Raw genomic sequence first — 19,539 nt, 5'->3', positions numbered from 1 at the left:
GCAGCCGGTCTGGTCCATCTAATTTGGACCGTGAATGTTGGACGTTTGATTTCCAGCCTAGATAGAACCGGGTTATTTTTTTTTTTTTTTTAGTGGTGGGAGGCTTTAGAGGAGAATCTGAGCTGAAACTCTCCAAATCCTCCTTTTTATAAAAAAAAAACCTAGAGCTTCTGCTCCAAAAGACTCAGTGTGTGCACATATCCAGGTGGATTTACAAGTTTAGGTCAGGATGTGGTTCTTTTGTGAAAATTGAAACAAAACCCCTGATGGTAGTGTTGACTACATCTTTCCAGTTAGCCATTTTGACATGAGTCACTTTGTACTTTTGATTTAGCTGTTTCGTTACTCAGACCCGTGCAAAATATTTGGTCATTTTCATAAATACAGTTCATTGGGCTAAAATAAAAACGTGTTTATTTCTCTCATCTGCTAACCCGCATTTGTTTTAATTAACTTGATGTGTAATTAATGATGCTTTCCATGCAAGGTAATTAAACCTGGTTTTGTTTTTACTGTTCGCACACCATAAAGCTCTCAAGTTTAGCAAAATGATGATCATCAGGGACGATAAAATAATTTCATGTGATAACTGCACAAAGCAAGGTACCCCCTGCAGATGCCAGAGCTGATTAATTACCTCGTTTTGTGCCCGCTAATAAACAACTTGCATATTTTGGTGACCGTTTAGTTTAGGAGCGATGAGGAATGTTCTCTCCCCATTACCGTTATTTTTTTTTTTTTTTTGTAACCTGTAGAATATTCCAGCAGTAATTTTATATGATAATTTCCACTATTGCAAGGGGGAGTATGCAGAATGAATTCTCTGGGGCGGTTACTTTTTTTTTTTTCCCCCTGTATTATGTTGCCCAATTATAAGCAAGAAGTGTCATACAGGGGGAAAAAAAAATGGCTCCAGATCTCCAACTCCCCCCTAGGTTATAGTGGACATTGGCATATAAAGTTTACAAATTAATATCTCCACAACGGAGATGAGAAATTAATAATGGATTCTGTCTGGTTGTCGAGTTTTTTTTTTTTTTTTTAAAAAGGTATGCCTTTCCTTATTAATAAGGGTATGGTGTTCCCCCTATAAAGGGATATATCTGCTGATTGTCTTAAGCTACAGCGGTCAGATGTAGACCTCCATAAGCGAGTACACATTTCATTGGAAATAATATATTTTATATTTAACCCTTCAGTTTTCTATCAGCTAATTGCCTCACATTTGTAGATGGCGTTTATGCTAAGGGTGCGGGTTTTGCTGCTGATTACGCCTGTGTCTTTGCTAGGTCTAATCATGACAAATGATTATTTGAAGAAGCTCAGGAACCATTTTTTCTTTTCTTTTTTCTTTCCCCCATACTCTTCATGTGATAGAATGTCAACTGATGAAGACAGAACGACCAAAACCAAACACATTCATCATCCGATGCCTCCAGTGGACCACAGTTATAGAGAGGACGTTTCACGTGGATTCTCCTGAGGAGAGGTATTTGTTTTTTTTTGCTTGTTTGTTTTTTTTCTCTAATTTAGCCCAAGATGGTAAAAACATAACATTGTATATTTAGTGCTGCTGAATGTATAGATGCTGCGCATATGACTACTACCCCATTTAATGTCTTTGGAAAGGAAACCTGAGATCCCCTTTAGTGAACATGGTGGACTCCAGCTGCGGTCAGATGATCAAATGTTCATGGAATATACTCCACAGAGTTCCTGGTGGGCTAGGGTAGCAATGAGCATAATGCCAGCTGCCCTGATCTCAGTGAAGAGGATTATGATGGCTATTTTGCTCATCTTGGATATTGGAGACATTAATGCTAGCTTCGCTGATTGTCTAGGGTTATTGAAAAGGTAAATGCCAACTTTCCTGATTGCCTAGGGTAGTAGAAAGATTAAAGCCGGCTTCTCTGGTGGACATTAATATCTCTACTACTATAGACTACCATGGAAGTCATCAAGAGTGAGATTAATGCCTACTTCCCTAATGTTTTCAGGAGGTCCTTGGTGGTCTGGGATTGTGGAGAAATTGATGACCTGCTTCCCTGGTGGTCTGGGGTTGTGCGAACATGAAAACCCTTTTCTAAATTGCAGTTGGCTTAATAATCAGTTGATCACCAGAAGAACCAATTCATAAACCCTATGGGAAGATCTATCTGGTCATATGTTTTACTTCTGAAGCCTGACAATGTAGCGATGAATGGTGGTCATTCACATGATGTTGCTGTTTAGGGCGGCCTAGGTGGGATCCCTCTCCATGACTTTCAGGTGCACTGAAAAGGGTTTGCCCTGATGACACAACCTCTCGTCTGCTTGTCTGAGGGTGGGAAAATTGGTGAAATTTAAATGGTAGCTCAAAGGTTAATATAATTCTCATCTCCTCTGGAGTCAGGACGTTAAGTGCGGCGGTGGGTGTGGGATCCTTCGAATCAGCTGATACAATATCCGAAACTGCCCCTGTAGAGACTAGAGAGTACAGGTTTTGGACTTCCAGTTGGAGAATATCCTGAGACCCTTTCATATGTTCTTTTTGTGTTTTGGATTTTTTTTCTACCCTAGAACTCAGTGTAACCTCTGACCGACTGGCAGCCCTCCATGGTGCAGACATTGATGGTGGCAGAGTAGGGGAGATCAACAAAACCGTGACCTCATATTGGGTCCTTTTGAAGACCTGTTTGGGAGTGTGATACTTTTGACACTGAAGTTTCGCTGCCTGTGTAAATTAAGGAGAATAATGCTGGGTAGTCGTAAAGGATTCATTACAAATGAATGGCTGCTGTGGAAGAATCAACCTTTTCATGTTAGGAGCTACATTTAATATATACAGACCTTTCTTTTTGTCACTTTGAGCAAAACAAAAAACTCTGCAAGAGTTGGTAAATCTTGTTTAATTCCTAAATATCTGTCCAGACAAGTAAAATGCCTAATCTTCAAAATATGTATACTTTTTTAAATTAAAAAATATATATTTTTATTTTTATGCCATCTGTACATTGTTTTGGCTGCTGGTTTATGCTCTTGTTTAAAGGGGTTAACTGGAAATTCATTTTTACTCTGTAAGGCATGAGCAGCATTAACAGTGGTATGCTCGCCCCCAAGGATGCAGGTCAGACTGGTCCGGTGTTCTGCTCTAGTAGTGAAAACTCTGCCGTCCAGATGTCACAGGCCTGTGATTGGCTGTAGTGGTCAGGTGACTGAAATAGAGCATCATCTGTGAAACAACAGATGTGCTGTTCCGATCTCCCAGCATACCCGAAGAACAACCAGTGGTGGCCAAGGCACATTGGGAGTTTTACGATCATGGCAATTTAAGATCCTGACTTCAAGCATCTCCACATTTGCCCAGTGCTGCGTGGGCTATTCTTCTGCCACCACAGTTGCCCTGCGCTGTGTGGGCTATTTCCCCACCACCACCTCCACAGTTGCCCAGTGCTGCGTGGGCTATTTCCTCACCACCACCATCAGTCGCCCAGTGCTGCATGGGCTATCTCCCCCCCCACCACCACTATAGTCGCCTAATGTTGCGTGGGCTATTCACCCGCCATCACCCCCACCACTACAGTTGCTCAGTGCTACGTGGGCTATTCCACTACCACCAGCACCTCCACAGTTGCACAATGCTGCGTGGGTTATTTCCCCATCAGCACCTCCACGGTTGCCCAATGCTGCATGGGCTATTCCCCCAACTGCACCTCCACAGTTGCTCAGTGCTGCATGGGCTATTCCACCACCTCCACAGTTGTCCAGTGCTGCGTGGGCTATTCCCCAACCACCACCTCCACAGTCACCCAGTGCTGCGTGGGCTATTCTCCCACCAGCACCTCCACAGTTGCTCAATGCTGCATGGGCTATTCCCCCAACAGCACCTGCACAGTTGCCCAGTGCTGCGTGGGCTATTCCTCCACCAGCACCACAACAGTTGCCCAGTGCTGCGTGGGCTATTCCCCCACCAGCACCTCCACAGTTGCCCAATGCTGCATGGGCTATTCCCCCAACAGCACCTCCACAGTTGCTCAGTGCTGCATGGGCTATTCCACCACCACCAACTCCACAGTCGCCCCGTACTGTGTGGGCTATTCTCCCACCAGCACCTCCACAGTTGCCCAATGCTGCATGGGCTATTCCCCCAACAGCACCTCCACAGTTGCTCAGTGCTGCATGGGCTATTCCACCACCACCAACTCCACAGTCGCCCAGTGCTGTGTGGGCTATTCCCCCACCAGCACCTCCACAGTTGCCCAATGCTGCATGGGCTATTCCCCCAACAGCACCTCCACAGTTGCTCAGTGCTGCGTGGGCTATTCCCCAACCACCACCTCCACAGTCACCCAGTGCTGCGTGGGCTATTCTCCCACCAGCACCTCCACAGTTGCTCAATGCTGCATGGGCTATTCCCCCAACAGCACCTGCACAGTTGCCCAGTGCTGCGTGGGCTATTCCTCCACCAGCACCACAACAGTTGCCCAGTGCTGCGTGGGCTATTCCCCCACCAGCACCTCCACAGTTGCCCAATGCTGTGTGGGCTATTCCCCCACCAGCACCTCCACAGTTGCCCAATGCTGCATGGGCTATTCCCCCAACAGCACCTCCACAGTTGCTCAGTGCTGCGTGGGCTATTCCCCAACCACCACCTCCACAGTCACCCAGTGCTGCGTGGGCTATTCTCCCACCAGCACCTCCACAGTTGCTCAATGCTGCATGGGCTATTCCCCCAACAGCACCTGCACAGTTGCCCAGTGCTGCGTGGGCTATTCCTCCACCAGCACCACAACAGTTGCCCAGTGCTGCGTGGGCTATTCCCCCACCAGCACCTCCACAGTTGCCCAATGCTGTGTGGGCTATTCCCCCACCAGCACCTCCACAGTTGCCCAATGCTGCATGGGCTATTCCCCCAACAGCACCTCCACAGTTGCTCAGTGCTGCGTGGGCTATTCCCCAACCACCACCTCCACAGTCACCCAGTGCTGCGTGGGCTATTCTCCCACCAGCACCTCCACAGTTGCTCAATGCTGCATGGGCTATTCCCCCAACAGCACCTGCACAGTTGCCCAGTGCTGCGTGGGCTATTCCTCCACCAGCACCACAACAGTTGCCCAGTGCTGCGTGGGCTATTCCCCCACCAGCACCTCCACAGTTGCCCAATGCTGCATGGGCTATTCCCCCAACAGCACCTCCACAGTTGCCCAATGCTGCGTGGGCTATTCCCCCACCAGCACCTCCACAGTTGCCCAATGCTGAGTGGGCTATTCCCCCACCAGTACCTCCACAGTTGCCCAATGCTGCATGGGCTATTCCCCCAACAGCACCACCACAGTTGCTCAGTGCTTCGTGGGCTATTCCACCACCTCCACAGTTGTCCAGTGCTGCGTGGGCTATTCCCCAACCACCACCTCCACAGTCACCCAGTGCTACATGGGCTATTCCCCCACCAGCACCTCCACAGTTGCCCAATGCTGCGTGGGTTATTCCCCCATCAGCACTTCCACAGTTGCCCAGTGCTGTGTGGGCTATTCCTCCACCAGCACCTCCACAGTTGCCCAGTGCTGCGTTGGCTATTCCTCCACCAGCACCTCCACAGTTGCCCAGTGCTGCGTTGGCTATTCCTCCACCAGCACCTCCACAGTTCAATGCTGCTTGGGCTATTTCCCCAGCAGCACCTCCACAGTTGCCCAGTGCTGTGTGGGCTATTCCTCCACCAGCACCTCCACAGTTGCCCAATGCTGCGTTGGGCTATTCCCCCACCACCACCTCCACAGTCGCCCAGTGCTGCGTGGGTATTCCCCCACCACCACCTCCACAGTCGCCCAGTGCTGTGTGGGCTATTCCCCCACCACCACTACAGTTTCCCAGTGATGCATGGGCTATTCTTCGACCACTACAGTTGCCCAGTGCTCCGTGAGCTATACCACCACCTCCACAGTCACCCAGTGCTGCGTGGGTTATTCCACTACCATCACCACCACAGTTGCCCAATGCTGCGTGGGCTATTCCCCCAACAGCATCTCCACAGTTGCCCAGTGCTGCGTGGGCTATTTCCCCCACCACCACCTCCACAGTCGCCCAGTGCTGCGTGGGTATTCCCCCACCACCACCTCCACAGTCGCCCAGTGCTGCGTGGGTATTCCCCCACCACCACCTCCACAGTCGCCCAGTGCTGCGTGGGTATTCCCCCACCACCACCTCCACAGTCGCCCAGTGCTGCGTGGGTATTCCCCCACCACCACCTCCACAGTCGCCCAGTGCTGTGTGGGCTATTCCCCCACCACCACCTCCACAGTCGCCCAGTGCTGTGTGGGCTATTCCCCCACCACCACCTCCACAGTCGCCCAGTGCTGTGTGGGCTATTCCCCCACCACCACCTCCACAGTCGCCCAGTGCTGCGTGGGCTATTCCCCCACCACCACTACAGTTTCCCAGTGATGCATGGGCTATTCTTCGACCACTACAGTTGCCCAGTGCTCCGTGAGCTATACCACCACCTCCAGTCACCCAGTGCTGCGTGGGTTATTCCACTACCACCACCTCCACAGTTGCCCAGTGCTGTGTGGGCTACTTCCCCACCAGCACCTCCACAGTCGCCCAGTGGTGCGTGGGCTATTCCCCCACCACCACCTCCACAGTTGCTCAGTGCTGCGTGGGCTATTCCACCACCTCCACAGTTGCTCAGTGCTGCGTGGGCTATTCCACCACCTCCACAGTTGTCCAGTGCTGCATGGGCTATTCCCCAACCACCAACTCCACAGTCACCCAGTGCTGCGTGGGCTATTCCCCCATCAGCACTTCCACAGTCACCCAGTGCTGCGTGGGCTATTCCCCCATCAGCACTTCCACAGTTGCCCAGTGCTGCGTGGGCTATTCCTCCACCAGCACCTCCACAGTTGCCCAGTGCTGCGTTGGCTATTCCTCCACCAGCACCTCCACAGTTATTCAATGCTGCTTGGGCTATTTCCCCAGCAGCACCTCCACAGTTGCCCAATGCTGCGTGGGCTATTCCCCCCCACCTCCACAGTTGCCCAGTGCTGCGTTGGGATATTCCTCCACCAGCACCTCCACAGTCGCCCAGTGCTGCGTGGGCTATTCCCCCACCACCACCTCCACAGTTGCCCAGTGCTGCGTGGGTATTCCCCCCACCACCACCTCCACAGTTGCTCAGTGCTGTGTGGGTATTCCCCCCCACCACCACCTCCACAGTCACCCAGTGCTGTGTGGGCTGTTCCCCCACCACCACCTCCACAGTCGCCCAGTGCTGCGTGGGTTATTCCACTACCATCACCTCCACAGTTGCCCAATGCTGCGTGGGCTATTCCCCCAACAGCACCTTCATAATTGCTTAGTGCTGCGTGGGCTATTCCACCACCACCACCACCTCCACAGTCGCCCAGTGCTGCGTGGGCTATTTCCCCACCAGCACCTCCACAGTTGCCCAGTGCTGCGTTGGGCTATTCCCCCACCACCACCTCCACAGTTGCCCAGTGCTGCGTTGGGCTATTCCCCCACCACCACCTCCACAGTTGCCCAGTGATGCGTTGGCTATTCCTCCACCAGCACCTCCACAGTTGCCCAGTGCTGCATTGGCTATTCCCCCAGCAGCACTCCACAGTTGCCCAGTGCTGCGTTGGGCTATTCCCCCACCACCACTTCCACTGTCGCCCAGTGCTGTGTGGGCTATTCCCCCACGACCACAGTCGCCCAATGCTGCGTGGGTATTCCCCCACCACTACTACAGTTGCCCAGTGCTGCGTGGGCTATTCTACCACCACCACCTCCACAGTCTCCCAGTGCTGCGTGGGCTATTCCCCCACCACCACCTCCACAGTGTCCCAGTGCTGCATGGGCTATTTCCCTCACCACCACCTCCATTGTCGCCCAGTGCTGCATGGGCTGTTTCCCCAACACCACCTCCACCACTACAGTTGCTCAGTGCTGCATGGGCTATTCCACTACCATCACCTTCTCCACAGTCGCCCAGTGCTGCATGGGCTATTCCTCCACCACTACAGTTGCCCAGTGCTGCGTGGGCTATTCCCCCAACACCACCTCCACAGTCACCCAGTGCTGCGTGGGCTATTCCCCCACCACCACTACAGTTTCCCAGTGATGCATGGGCTATTCCTCGACCACTACAGTTGCCCAGTGCTCCGTGAGCTATTCCACCACCTCCACAGTTGCCCAGTGCTGCATGAGCTATTCCTCCACCACTACAGTTGCCCAGTGCTGTGTGGGCTAATCCTCCACCACTACAGTTGCCCAGTGCTGCATGGGATAATCCTCCACCACTACAGTTGCCCAGTGCTGCGTGGGCTAATCCTTCACCACTACAGTTTCCCAGTGCTGCATGGGTTATTCCCCCACCATCACCTCCACCACTAGTTTCCCCGTGCTGCGTGGGCTATTCCACCACCACCACCTCCTCCTCCACAGTTGCCAAGTGCTGCGTGGGCTAATCGTCCACCACTACAGTTTCCCAGTGCTGCATGGGCTAATCCTCCACCACTACAGTTGCCCAGTGCTGCGTGGGCTAATCCTTCACCACTACAGTTTCCCAGTGCTGCATGGGTTATTCCCCCACCATCACCTCCACCACTAGTTTCCCCGTGCTGCGTGGGCTATTCCACCACCACCACCTCCTCCTCCACAGTTGCCAAGTGCTGCGTGGGCTAATCGTCCACCACTACAGTTTCCCAGTGCTGCATGGGTTATTCCCCCACCATCATCTCCACCACTAGTTTCCCCGTGCTGCGTGGGCTATTCCACCACCACCACCACCTCCTCCTCCACAGTTGCCAAGTGCTGCGTGGGCTAATCCTCCACCACTACAGTTGCCCAGTGCTATGTGGGCTGTTTCCCCCCGCCCCACACACACACACACACACACACACACACACACACACACACACACACACCTCCACCACTATAATTGCTTGCGCTGTAATATGAAATGTACCTGAGAATATTTCAACCTCCAGGCTTGAGGATCTAAAATGAGCAATGATTGTGGAGGATGTGGCATGTCCAGCAAAATTATTTAATAATGATTACAATTTTTATTAATGATTATTTTGAAAATAAGTGACTTAAAAATGGCAAAAAGCGTCTTCTGCAGGCGTCTTCTGATAAAGTATATGTTGAACGTCTGGATCTGTCGTTACAGATTTAAAACTTTTCAGATGCAAGGGAGGGAGGGCGCTAAACATGTTGACCGTTTTTTGTCCCAGAAGTGTCTTTATTTTTTTATAACTTTTGACTCCCTCATTTACCCTGATTTACTGCCAGGGTTTTGTGTACATTTATTGAGCGTTATCCATGAGTAGCGTAAGGAAAGACTGAACAGACGTCCATGGTGGGTTGCTGTTTTAATTTTTAAACGGCCTAATGGTAACTACCGTTTTTGTTCCTCGGATTATGTTTTCATAAATTTCACCCAATATATGAATAGAAGGAGATTTGTGCCTTGGGTACAAGCAATGACTTTGGATAAGAGACCTAAGCAAAAGTAACCCAAAAACTGCCTTTACACAGGCTGAAGGAGAATGATGGATACAGAGCGATCACTAGTAGACCAGTTTGTTCCCATACAGTATCATGTTATCAGCAGCACATCTGCAGTTTTCACTGAGCGAGAACAATGATTTCCATTCCAACTTAATCCAATCACTCATATGCACCTCATAGTCCTCCACGCAGTATAATGCACCTCATAGTCCTCCATACAGTATACAATACAGTCTCCATATAGTACACACAGTATATTGCACTCCCCATAGTCCTTGATAGTCTAATGCAGCTCCCAATAGTATAATGCACATCCCATATTACTTCATATCATATCACTGATTCAAAAATAAATACATACTCCCATCTTCTCGTTCCCCCGCTACTCAGCAGCTCCACGGCTCGGCACAGCGTGGCGTGTGATTTAAGTTGCTGCATCAGAAGCAGAGGAGAGGGAACATCACGCCACTGAGGGTCCATGGGGTACTGGGAGTCCTTAGGCAAATTACTAGTTTGCTGCCCCTAATGTCGGGCCTGCACCTGACCTCCTGATAAAAATATATGCAACAGGTTATAAAACTGTATATCAGGGGTTCGCATAGTCAGGTGTGTTCTTTAAGCCATAGGTAAAGGTGAAAAACATAGACCACCAAAGGCGATTGTGCAGCAGGCAGGACTTGCCAGGTGAAATGTAAATCATCCAAGGACCAGGACAGCAGGGTTTGCTGGATGGCAAGCAGACAAATGGAACAAGAAATGCCAGAAAACACAGAGCCAGGAGTGTTGACACACAAGAACTGTAGATGTAAAGTCAGTTAATTCAGGAAATGCAGCCAACATTTAGACATAATTGTATGCTATGGGTAGGGACGTAAGCAGCAGTGATGAAAAGGCAGACTGAATACTTTTAGGGAAGATTCACACCGTTGCAACAGTGTTTGTAGTGTGAACAACATGTGAAAAGAGTGTTGTGCTTATTGCAGATGAAAGGTTAACTTGCCGCTATGAGACAGGAAATAAATGCAGATAGCTGAGAAACATAAAGGAGTTTGCTTGAAAAGATTATTGCCAGCTGAGTGAAATGGATGGTGAGGCAAATCCCGAAGCGCACGGTACTGAAAACACAGCATACGGAATACATAGGCGCATGCTCTAGCTGTCGGAGTCTGCTTATGAACCAAATATTACTTCAATAGCTAAAGTTTTTGCTTTATTTTAAGACAACCCAGGAGTGGGGAGTTAAGGATACTGGTAGCTAAACTCTATCCAAAAAGGATCTTGGCATAGAACAAGCCGTAAACAAGAAATTTCTCTTGTTCGATTGATGCCCAACTGTATAGTAAGCTTCAGGTTCAGGCTGACTACCGAACCCAAAATTTATTACCATGCCTCAAAATTTTGTTCTTTAAAGAATTTTATTTTTTTCCCAGAGAAGAATGGATAAAAGCCATCCAGGCAGTAGCCGACAGCCTTAAGAAACAAGAGGAGGAGATGATGGATTTTCGGTCTGGCTCCCCGAGTGATAATTCCGGTGCAGAGGAAATGGAAGTCTCTGTTCCAAAATCAAAACACAAAGTAGTGAGTTAACCCCGTCCTATGTGCTCGCATCGTGCTGCTTAGCGTGTGTGTGACTGACCTATATAATAAGCTTGATATAACCAGTATATGCATGCTCTGCGGAGTGTCTGGGAGCTGCACGTTCTGTCCTTCAGACAAAGCGGCAATTACAAGGCGTGCTGATGCTGTCACTGTCTGCTGCAGCTTGCAGTTTGGGCTTGTTAGATTGGCTCACAGATAATAGTGCAGCCTTTTAGTTTACTGGATCTGTACATGCACACGCTGACATTTTAGCAAAAATTGCCGACTTTTTTTTTTTTTTTTCCTTCCCTTTTATTAGTGTGTTTAACCACAAAGCAGCACAACCTACTGTGATTCTGAGATCTGGGCTCTGGAACCCATGATCTGGCATTTGCCGATCTTGAGTGGAATGGAGGTGCACATGCTCTACCTCGGCTCCATTCATTCTGTATGGCACTGTCAGAAGTAGGGAAGCACAGCAGTCAGCTTTCCTCACCAGTCTGAGTACATGAATGGAGTGCCATTTGAGGGGGCGGTCCCTTTGTGGCATTTGAGGGGGCGGTCCCTTTGTGGCATTTGAGGGGGCGGTCCCTTTGTGGCATTTGAGGGGGCGGTCCCTTTGTGGCATTTGAGGGGGAGGCCCCTTTGTGGCATTTGAGGGTGAGGCCCCTTTGTGGCATTTGAGGGGGAGGCCCCTTTGTGGCATTTGAGGGGGAGGCCCCTTTGTGGCATTTGAGGGGGAGGCCCCTTTGTGGCATTTGAGGAGGCCGTTCATTTGTGGCATTCGAGGGGACGGCCCCCTCTGCAGAATCTGACTCCTAATCCCCAGTCTCAGTGGTCAGACAGACCCCCCCCCCCCCCCCTAATCAATATTGAATCCCCTATCCAAGGGATGAGAGATGGCTCAAAAAATCCATATTAACTACTATTTATTTAAAAGGTTATTCCCAAAACGTTGGCACACCCTATAAAGGAAAGTGGTGCTATTTTGGGGTGAAAAAAATGACAGATGTAAACAGTTTCAAAAACATTTTAACGGGGTTGTACTAAGACTGGAAATAACCGCCATCAATAAAATAGCGGCTAACTTACTGATTGTAGGGGGTTATACTGCTCCCAAAAATAGCGCTTATCTGAATGGAACGGGGTCGAGCCCTGCTCCATTCTTTGTCTGTGGGAGTCCCGGAGACATCAGAGCTCACGTGTCTGCTATGACTGTGGATGTGCAAATGAACAATGAGGAGTAACTTCCAATCTTGCTACGAACCCTTTTAAAGGGGTTTTCCAAAAGGTGAAAATAATCTTAAAATGACCAAAAAAACCTTCAAATATATAAAGCGAATACTAGAGACTGGTACTGGGGGTAGAGGAGAGCTGAAGCTACGTCATGAATCACAGAAATAAAATAACACTGCTGATCTTGGAGCATGGAGTCAGTTCGAAAACATCAGCACACAGCCTTTATTAGTCCAGTCTTATTTTTATATTGCGGGGACCTCCTTTTTAATATGCTGGGGAGATACTTGTATGAAATTCTTTATTTTTTGCCCTGTTTGAAGTGATGATTCCTCCGTGGCGAATGAATTTGTGCATGGCTGAGTACAAACGTCTGAACCCAGGGGAACTCATCGTATTTATTTTATATCTCCAGACAATGAATGAATTTGAATATTTGAAGCTTTTGGGAAAAGGTACCTTTGGAAAAGTCATTTTAGTCAAAGAAAAAGCAACAGGAAGATATTACGCCATGAAAATTTTAAAAAAAGAAGTAATTGTTGCAAAGGTGGGTTCAAACAAATTTCTTTTGGGAAAGGATAAAAAAGCCATTTCTTGTAGACGTGAGGTTTTACACCTTAGGGGATGTGTTGAGCCACAAAATTTATATGACTCAAACTCCACACCGGTTATCACGTACTACCCAGGAGCGGATGTGGTGGGGAGCAAGCAGCCAAGTTCTAGTCTAGACCCTTTACTTTTTATTGATCTGCTGTGCACTTCAGAGGCGCAGGCAGTGGAGTGACACGTGGTAGTTGCCCTAAACGCGAAATTCGAAAGGTCGTAACATTAAAAATTAAAAAATTGCATTAGTGCCGCTCATGCAGAATATCCGGACGCCTGCAAACTGTATGGGCAGTAAGATGAGGCCGACACAGCCAGAAGCAATAGGGGATCACCACGTCGGCGTTGGTGCCACCACTAGCGATGGTCTGTTGTATTTTCGAGGGAGGAGTTGAATTCCATTTCCTCAGACTTGGTCAAAATATATATATATTTTTTTTTTTTTTGTGAGGAGTGGCACAAAGGGAGCATTATTACTGGATTAGGAAGTGCAATGCTTACCTGGTCTCTGTGGGCTGGAAAACCATACTGCACCACTGGATGCAGTTGCCTTATATTTGTCCTCTCTCAATTAGATGAGGGTGCCATATTTTGGCATCCTATTATTATTTTTACTCACTGTATTATTCATAAAATGTCCAAAAAATGTGTCTGGATCACGGATGACCAGAGCGCCACTTTGATCCTGCTGCTGTAAATGTTATTGCAGCAAATCTGCCTGAAGACCCACCTGTTCCGACAAGCCTACAGCCTGCAATGATCCTCAGTCTACTGAACCACCGCATGACCTGCTCTACCCTCTCCTACTGTATCCTCACCCATCCCTGTAGACTGTGAGCCCTCACGGGCAGGGTCCCCTCTCCTTATGTACGTGTGTGTCCCTTGTCTTACACGTTTATTATACTTGTCTATATTTCCCATTTTCACATGTAAAGCACCATGGAATAAATGACGCTATACAAATGCACAATAATAATAACAAGGCTGAGCTACAGGTCCCCTGGCTGAGAGTGGCGCTCTAGGGGTAGAATAAAAAAAAAAAAAGTATAACTTTCTTTTTTCTTTTATTATTTTTTAATATCAGGATGAAGTAGCGCATACACTGACGGAAAACCGCGTCTTACAGAATTCTAGGCATCCTTTCCTAACCGTAAGTATAAAATGGTGTTGCCCGAGCTGGAGATGTAACCTGAGCAATGGTCGACTGAAGCATTTTTATACCTTTCTATGCATTTTGTAAAAGGCATTATCTGCTCTGAGAGCTGTAGGAGGCTGCGGTTCCAAATCACGTAGAAGTTATAAAGGCACTTGCATGTTGTCCATAGGTTGAGCACCTATAGCGGTTAATCCCGGGCTGTCGCTTTTTTTTTTCTGCAGTGTGATTAGCAAATTGGCTTACTGGGAATCAGCAACCTGACCATCACTGGTTAGGAGTCTGGGAGGCAGTCCCTCTCAATGATTACTAGCCTTCTGGACTCGTAAGCATTGAGAGATCACAGATCTAGAGCAATTATTGATTTCATTTGAATATTGGGTCCTTGGATTAAAAAGAAAAACATAAAAAAAATCTTGAATCTTGTCATTGTGGAAAAGGTGGCTCCGATATCTGACCGGGATGAGGGTTCCTATTGCTGGTACCTCCCAGTTTTAAAATTTTATTTTTATCCTTTTTTTTTTTTTTCATATTGAGTGGCGGGAACCATCAGAAAGTTGCATGCAGTCGAAGTAAATTTATCCTAAAATTAATGTTACGTGAATTTTCAAGTTGTGTTTTTTTTCCCCTCTCCAGGCATTAAAATATTCTTTTCAGACTCATGATCGCTTATGTTTTGTTATGGAATATGCAAACGGAGGAGAGGTACGTAATGGGGCCCACTCATTTGTGAAGTTTATTTTAAGAACATCTGTATAGGCCAAGTGCAATGCAACCTGGAGGATGCTTAACACAATGTAACAAACTTCAGGCAGATCTGTCACTAGATTTTATTATGAAGACCTGAGAATGCTGGTGTGCTTACTTTTAAAATTCACATTAGAATGCCTGCATTATGTTGTTTTTTTTTTGAAAATCTAAATTGTCTCTGCACACCTAGCCTGATTGTCAGCTCCTCAGTGTCCCTCCTTCCTGCTGCTGAAATCTCACTACTCAGTACAAGCTGCAGCTGTCACTCAGGCCAGGTGGGCAGCAGAGATGGGAATACACTTGGACTTTTGAGATTTCACTCTTTAGTTGGACTCCTAAAATGCTCATTTTAATATCTCGATTGTACAATCATTCTGACATGGATTCTTGGAGTAAGCACACCAGCCTCATCAGGTGGAACATCTGATATATTTTTTTTAATAACTTTTACAGTTTGTATTGTTAAACTTTATTGATCTCCTTCCATAAGTAGCATGGGACTGCAAATGAGTCACAGACCAAAGCAAATAAAGGAAGGTGAAAGGTTTCAGGCTGTTAACATATCCTGATAAAGGGAAGACTTCCTTTTAAGAATAGAAAAAAAAAAAACATGCTTACCGTATCCCATTCAGACAGAAGTGATGACATCCCGACCTCTGGTCATCTGACCTTGTGGCCAATCTGTGACCTCTGCATCGGTTCACATGATGTCATTGCTTCCAGTCCAGTGGATTGTCCGGATGGAGGAATGCTTCCTGAAATTAAAGGGCAGTGATCATCAAATTACTTTGTTTACAATTCGATTTTTGTGTAACTTTATTTTTTAAAATATTTTTGGCAATGGTTATTTAAAAAAAAAAAAAAATGACATCTTGCAATTTTCACAATGGCCACTGGGGCTTATCTAGACTCTTAACTTCCTGTTTCAGGAAACACATGTACATTAGCCACAATGGTCAGACGACACCATCTTTTGTATTGAAGGGTCTAATGAGCAGGTGCAAAGAAAGAGGAGCAGGGGGAGCGGTGCCATTTCCTATTGCAATTGTTAAAAACCTGTTGTCAGCTGTGTATAATGATGTTACGTGTTGTCATATTCCTGCCTCTGATGATAATGAGTCTGCTGAAAGGACAGGGTTTATGGGACTAAAAAAGCTCATGTGGCCAGTGTAAAATTTGCCAGATTACTATATTTTAAAATAAAAATCGTAATTTGAAAAGAAAAATTACCAACATTTAAAAAAAAAAAAAACAAACATGTAAGGCTAGATTCACACTAGCGCTTTTGAGCGCAGCGACGGCCTGCGCACGGCCGCCGCTAAGCCCCGCCCCCTGCCGCGCCTCCGCCGGTAGCTCCGCCTACCGGCGCAGGACGCTGCATGCGTCCTGCGTCCCCTATCTTTATCACTGGGGGCGCAGGCCGTGCGCAGTATGCGTTTGGCGGCACATGCGCCTTTTTGGCGGTGCGCCGAGCGCAACCAAACTGCAGCAGGTTGCGTTTGGCGCAGGTCAGCGCACCGTCAAAAGGACGCATGCGCCGCCAAACGCATACTGCGCACGGCCTGTGCCCCCAGTGATAAAGATAGGGGACGCATGCAGCGTCCTGCGCCGGTAGGCGGAGCTACCGGCGGAGGCGTGGCAGGGGCGGGGCTTAGCAGCGGCTGTTCGCAGGCCGTCACTGCGCTCAAAAGCGCTAGTGTGAAACTAGCCTAACACAAAAACCCAATTTTTAAACAGTAGATCATTTTCTGATGACTGCTTCCCTTTAAGGTTAAATTGCAGGATGGAAGACACCCATTTTGTCTGCGTTAAAAAAAAAAAAAAAAAAAAAAGTGTCTGATTAGGGTCAGACCATAGATGAATTTCAAGTGTTATGCTTCATTCATCCTCCGGGGGAGCTGCAGGGAAATGCGATAATTGAACGCTCCCTACACAATATAGCAGACACAGCTATAAAGCGGGGATAAAAGGAGGTTATCGAATTCTCCATTGCCCCAGTCAGCCTTAATTCTAACTGTTCACTTCTTATATTTTCAGCTTTTCTTCCACCTCTCAAGGGAACGTATATTTTCTGAAGATCGAGCGCGGTTCTACGGCGCAGAGATCGTCTCGGCATTAGATTATCTTCACTCGGAGAAAAATGTAGTTTACAGAGATTTAAAGGTGACACTGTCGTGCATAATCTAGGATTAGAAGAACATGGTACCGTTGTCTACAGGTTGTCCTTGGTATTGAAGCTCACCTTAACCCTTTCCAGACATACAGAGGTGTATGGAGTGGGTTTAGACTCTGCGCCTGCTGTGATATACAGCCAGCACCAGCCTTTTAACAGTAGGGATCAGAGCTTGCTCTGATCACAGCTTTATTCACTGGCTGACTGCAGCAAGTAAGTGGCGCAGTCCCGTCACGCGACCGTTCTCACCTCCATCAGTCCTCAGCAGTTGCTGTAGTTTATGGAACACGTCATCAGGTGTAAGTCTCCAAAGAGGACTAAAGCAAAAATAAAGGGAAAAAAAAAGTGTAAAAATAAAAAAAGCTTAAAGTTTCCATTGTGCCCCCACCTTTGTCCAGTTTGAAAATGGAATTAAAAAGGAAACCTAATTCATTTTGTTAAATGTCCAATCCATGCAGATAGAAAATTAATAATAATAAAGCGCCTACGATAAATTCCGTAAAGAGAAAAAAAAATTGCCGGAATTGATGTTTTCCCTTCACCCATGACAGCACCACCTGAGAGAGGGATCCGCCCCGCCAGGACAGGAACCTACTGAGACATAAGGGGCGGCACCTCTCCCCCGCTTCAGTTGGGTTCCTGTCCTGGAAGGAATCCCACTGTGGCGGTGCCTGTCATGGGCGAAGAGAAAGATAAAGACCCAGGCCCGTCCCGGCGCGGGAAGAACAGGTAGCTTACCTGTAGCGCCGGCCGTCGGGTCCTGGAAGCGCAGTCCCCGGGGTCCCTGGGGCTCCGGGTTCGTGCGGGCGTGGATGGGATCCCGGTGGCTCCGGGAAGCCCCCACCGCGCCGCCCTCCCCTCGCGCACGCCGCATCTCGATCCCCGTGGTAGGGGAGAGACGCTGGCGTCTTCCGGCCGCTGACGTCAGCGGCGCTTGGAATGCTGGGTGCGCCGGCTGACGTCAGCAGAAGGCGACGGTGTAATGGCGCCGGGTGCGACGCCGGCCGGCTTTCTGAAGCGCTGGGCCGGCGGTCGCAGGGGGGAGGGGAGGAAGACGCTCACCAGGCGGAGGCATGCAATTTAAAAGGGGAAAGACAGCTGTAGATCGGCGGTGCAAGATGGAGTCCGAGCAGGAACGTTCAGCGTCCCTGCCTCCCTCACAGCCCTCTGGCAGAAAGCATGGAAGCCATTCAAGCAGCAGTCGCCCCAGCCGCAGGTCGGGGCACTCCTCAAGGTCCAAAGAGCGCGGGTCAGGTGCTCCGACGCAGCCTCCAAATCCGGTACCCTTGATTACGGGTGGTGAGTGATCTTCGTGAATGTCAGCAGTATATTAATAGGGGGTTTTTCTATTGTATGCTTCACCCTGTAGGAAAGGCCCAGAAAAGCAGGAAGCAAGAAGAACAATAGGGATTGTGCTATATGTAAATCTCCCCTAGCAAGAGACTGGCAAAAAGATCTCTGTGCTTCGTGCATTCAGCGGACTATGGCGGAGGAAGCGCCTAGTTTCGCAGCCAATCTAATATCTGCCCTCAGGTCAGAAATGGAAGGCTCAATTAAGTCCTTATTGAAAAAAGGGAAAAAAAGCAGGAAGGATTTCCCTAGTTCCCCCTCAGATTCCGCATCAGTATCATCTCAGGCGGAAAAATCATCCTCCTCAGACTCCTCAGATAGTGACACAGGGGGAAAGCCATGTTTCCCTGTAGAAGATACAGATGCCCTCCTAAAGGCCATTAGAACCACAATGGGCCTACAGGAAGAAAGGGCGGCTAAAACCCTAGAGGACGTCATGTTTGGGGGGCTTCAGGAGAGGAAAAAACGAACCTTTCCAGTAAACGCGAAAATCCAGGTGCTTATTGAGAAGGAGTGGAAAAAGCCTGAAAAATCGGGGGCCCTTCCATCCGCCTCTAAGAGACGATACCCCTTTGAATACAAGGATACGGAAATATGGGACAAAGTCCCAAAAATAGATGCAGCGGTGTCCAGGTCTTCCAAAAGGTCGGCCCTGCCCTTGGAAGACACAGGGGTTCTTAGAGACCTGCTAGACAAAAAAGCGGACTCATATTTGAGGCACGCATGGGAAGCGACAGCAGGAGGTCTTAAGCCGGCGATAGCGGGCACCTGCACGGCACGCTCCCTCATGATCTGGCTGCAGCAGTTAGAAGAGAAGCTGGCGTCAAGGGTCCCAAGAGAGAAGATCTTATCAGACATGTATCTCTTGCACGGGGCAGCGGCTTTTCTGGCAGATACCTCGGCGGACTCTATGCGATTGACAGCCAGAGCAGCGTCACTATCAAATGCTGCTAGACGCGCGTTATGGCTTAAGGGCTGTCCGGGTGACCTTCAGTCCAAGGCCAAATTGTGCTCTCTCCCCTGCGATGGCCGATTCCTGTTCGGCAAGAACTTGGACGATATTCTGGAGAAAGCAGGCGATAAGAAAAAAGGCTTCCCCAGATTCCCTATGGATCAGAGGAGACAGCCCTTTCGGAGGGGGAGATTCAATAGAGGGCGTCCTCCCGCTGACAGAAGAAGATGGGAGGATAAAAAGAAGAAAGAA

General features: G+C 48.5%; 1 protein-coding gene across 3 annotated transcripts in view; it reads left to right on the top strand.

Moving 5' to 3' along the window:
* Positions 1-19,539, top strand: part of AKT1 (AKT serine/threonine kinase 1) — a 135,359-nt gene that overhangs the window by 71,636 nt on the left and 44,184 nt on the right. For all 3 annotated transcript variants that reach the window (XM_073570455.1, XM_073570444.1, XM_073570464.1), the window contains 6 exons: positions 1,378-1,489; positions 10,923-11,070; positions 12,722-12,853; positions 13,994-14,059; positions 14,699-14,767; positions 16,850-16,975. In XM_073570455.1, the coding sequence (XP_073426556.1) occupies positions 1,378-1,489; positions 10,923-11,070; positions 12,722-12,853; positions 13,994-14,059; positions 14,699-14,767; positions 16,850-16,975 (653 nt within the window). The remainder of the gene's footprint in view (positions 1-1,377; positions 1,490-10,922; positions 11,071-12,721; positions 12,854-13,993; positions 14,060-14,698; positions 14,768-16,849; positions 16,976-19,539) is intronic.

The sequence above is a fragment of the Dendrobates tinctorius genome, unplaced genomic scaffold (genome assembly GCF_039654945.1).
Source record: "Dendrobates tinctorius isolate UK_male_01 unplaced genomic scaffold, ASM3965494v1 ptg000006l, whole genome shotgun sequence".
Classification (NCBI taxonomy): domain Eukaryota; kingdom Metazoa; phylum Chordata; class Amphibia; order Anura; family Dendrobatidae; genus Dendrobates; species Dendrobates tinctorius.
The sequence above is the reverse complement of the archived record's forward strand: the minus strand, read 5'-3'. Positions and strand labels throughout refer to the sequence as shown.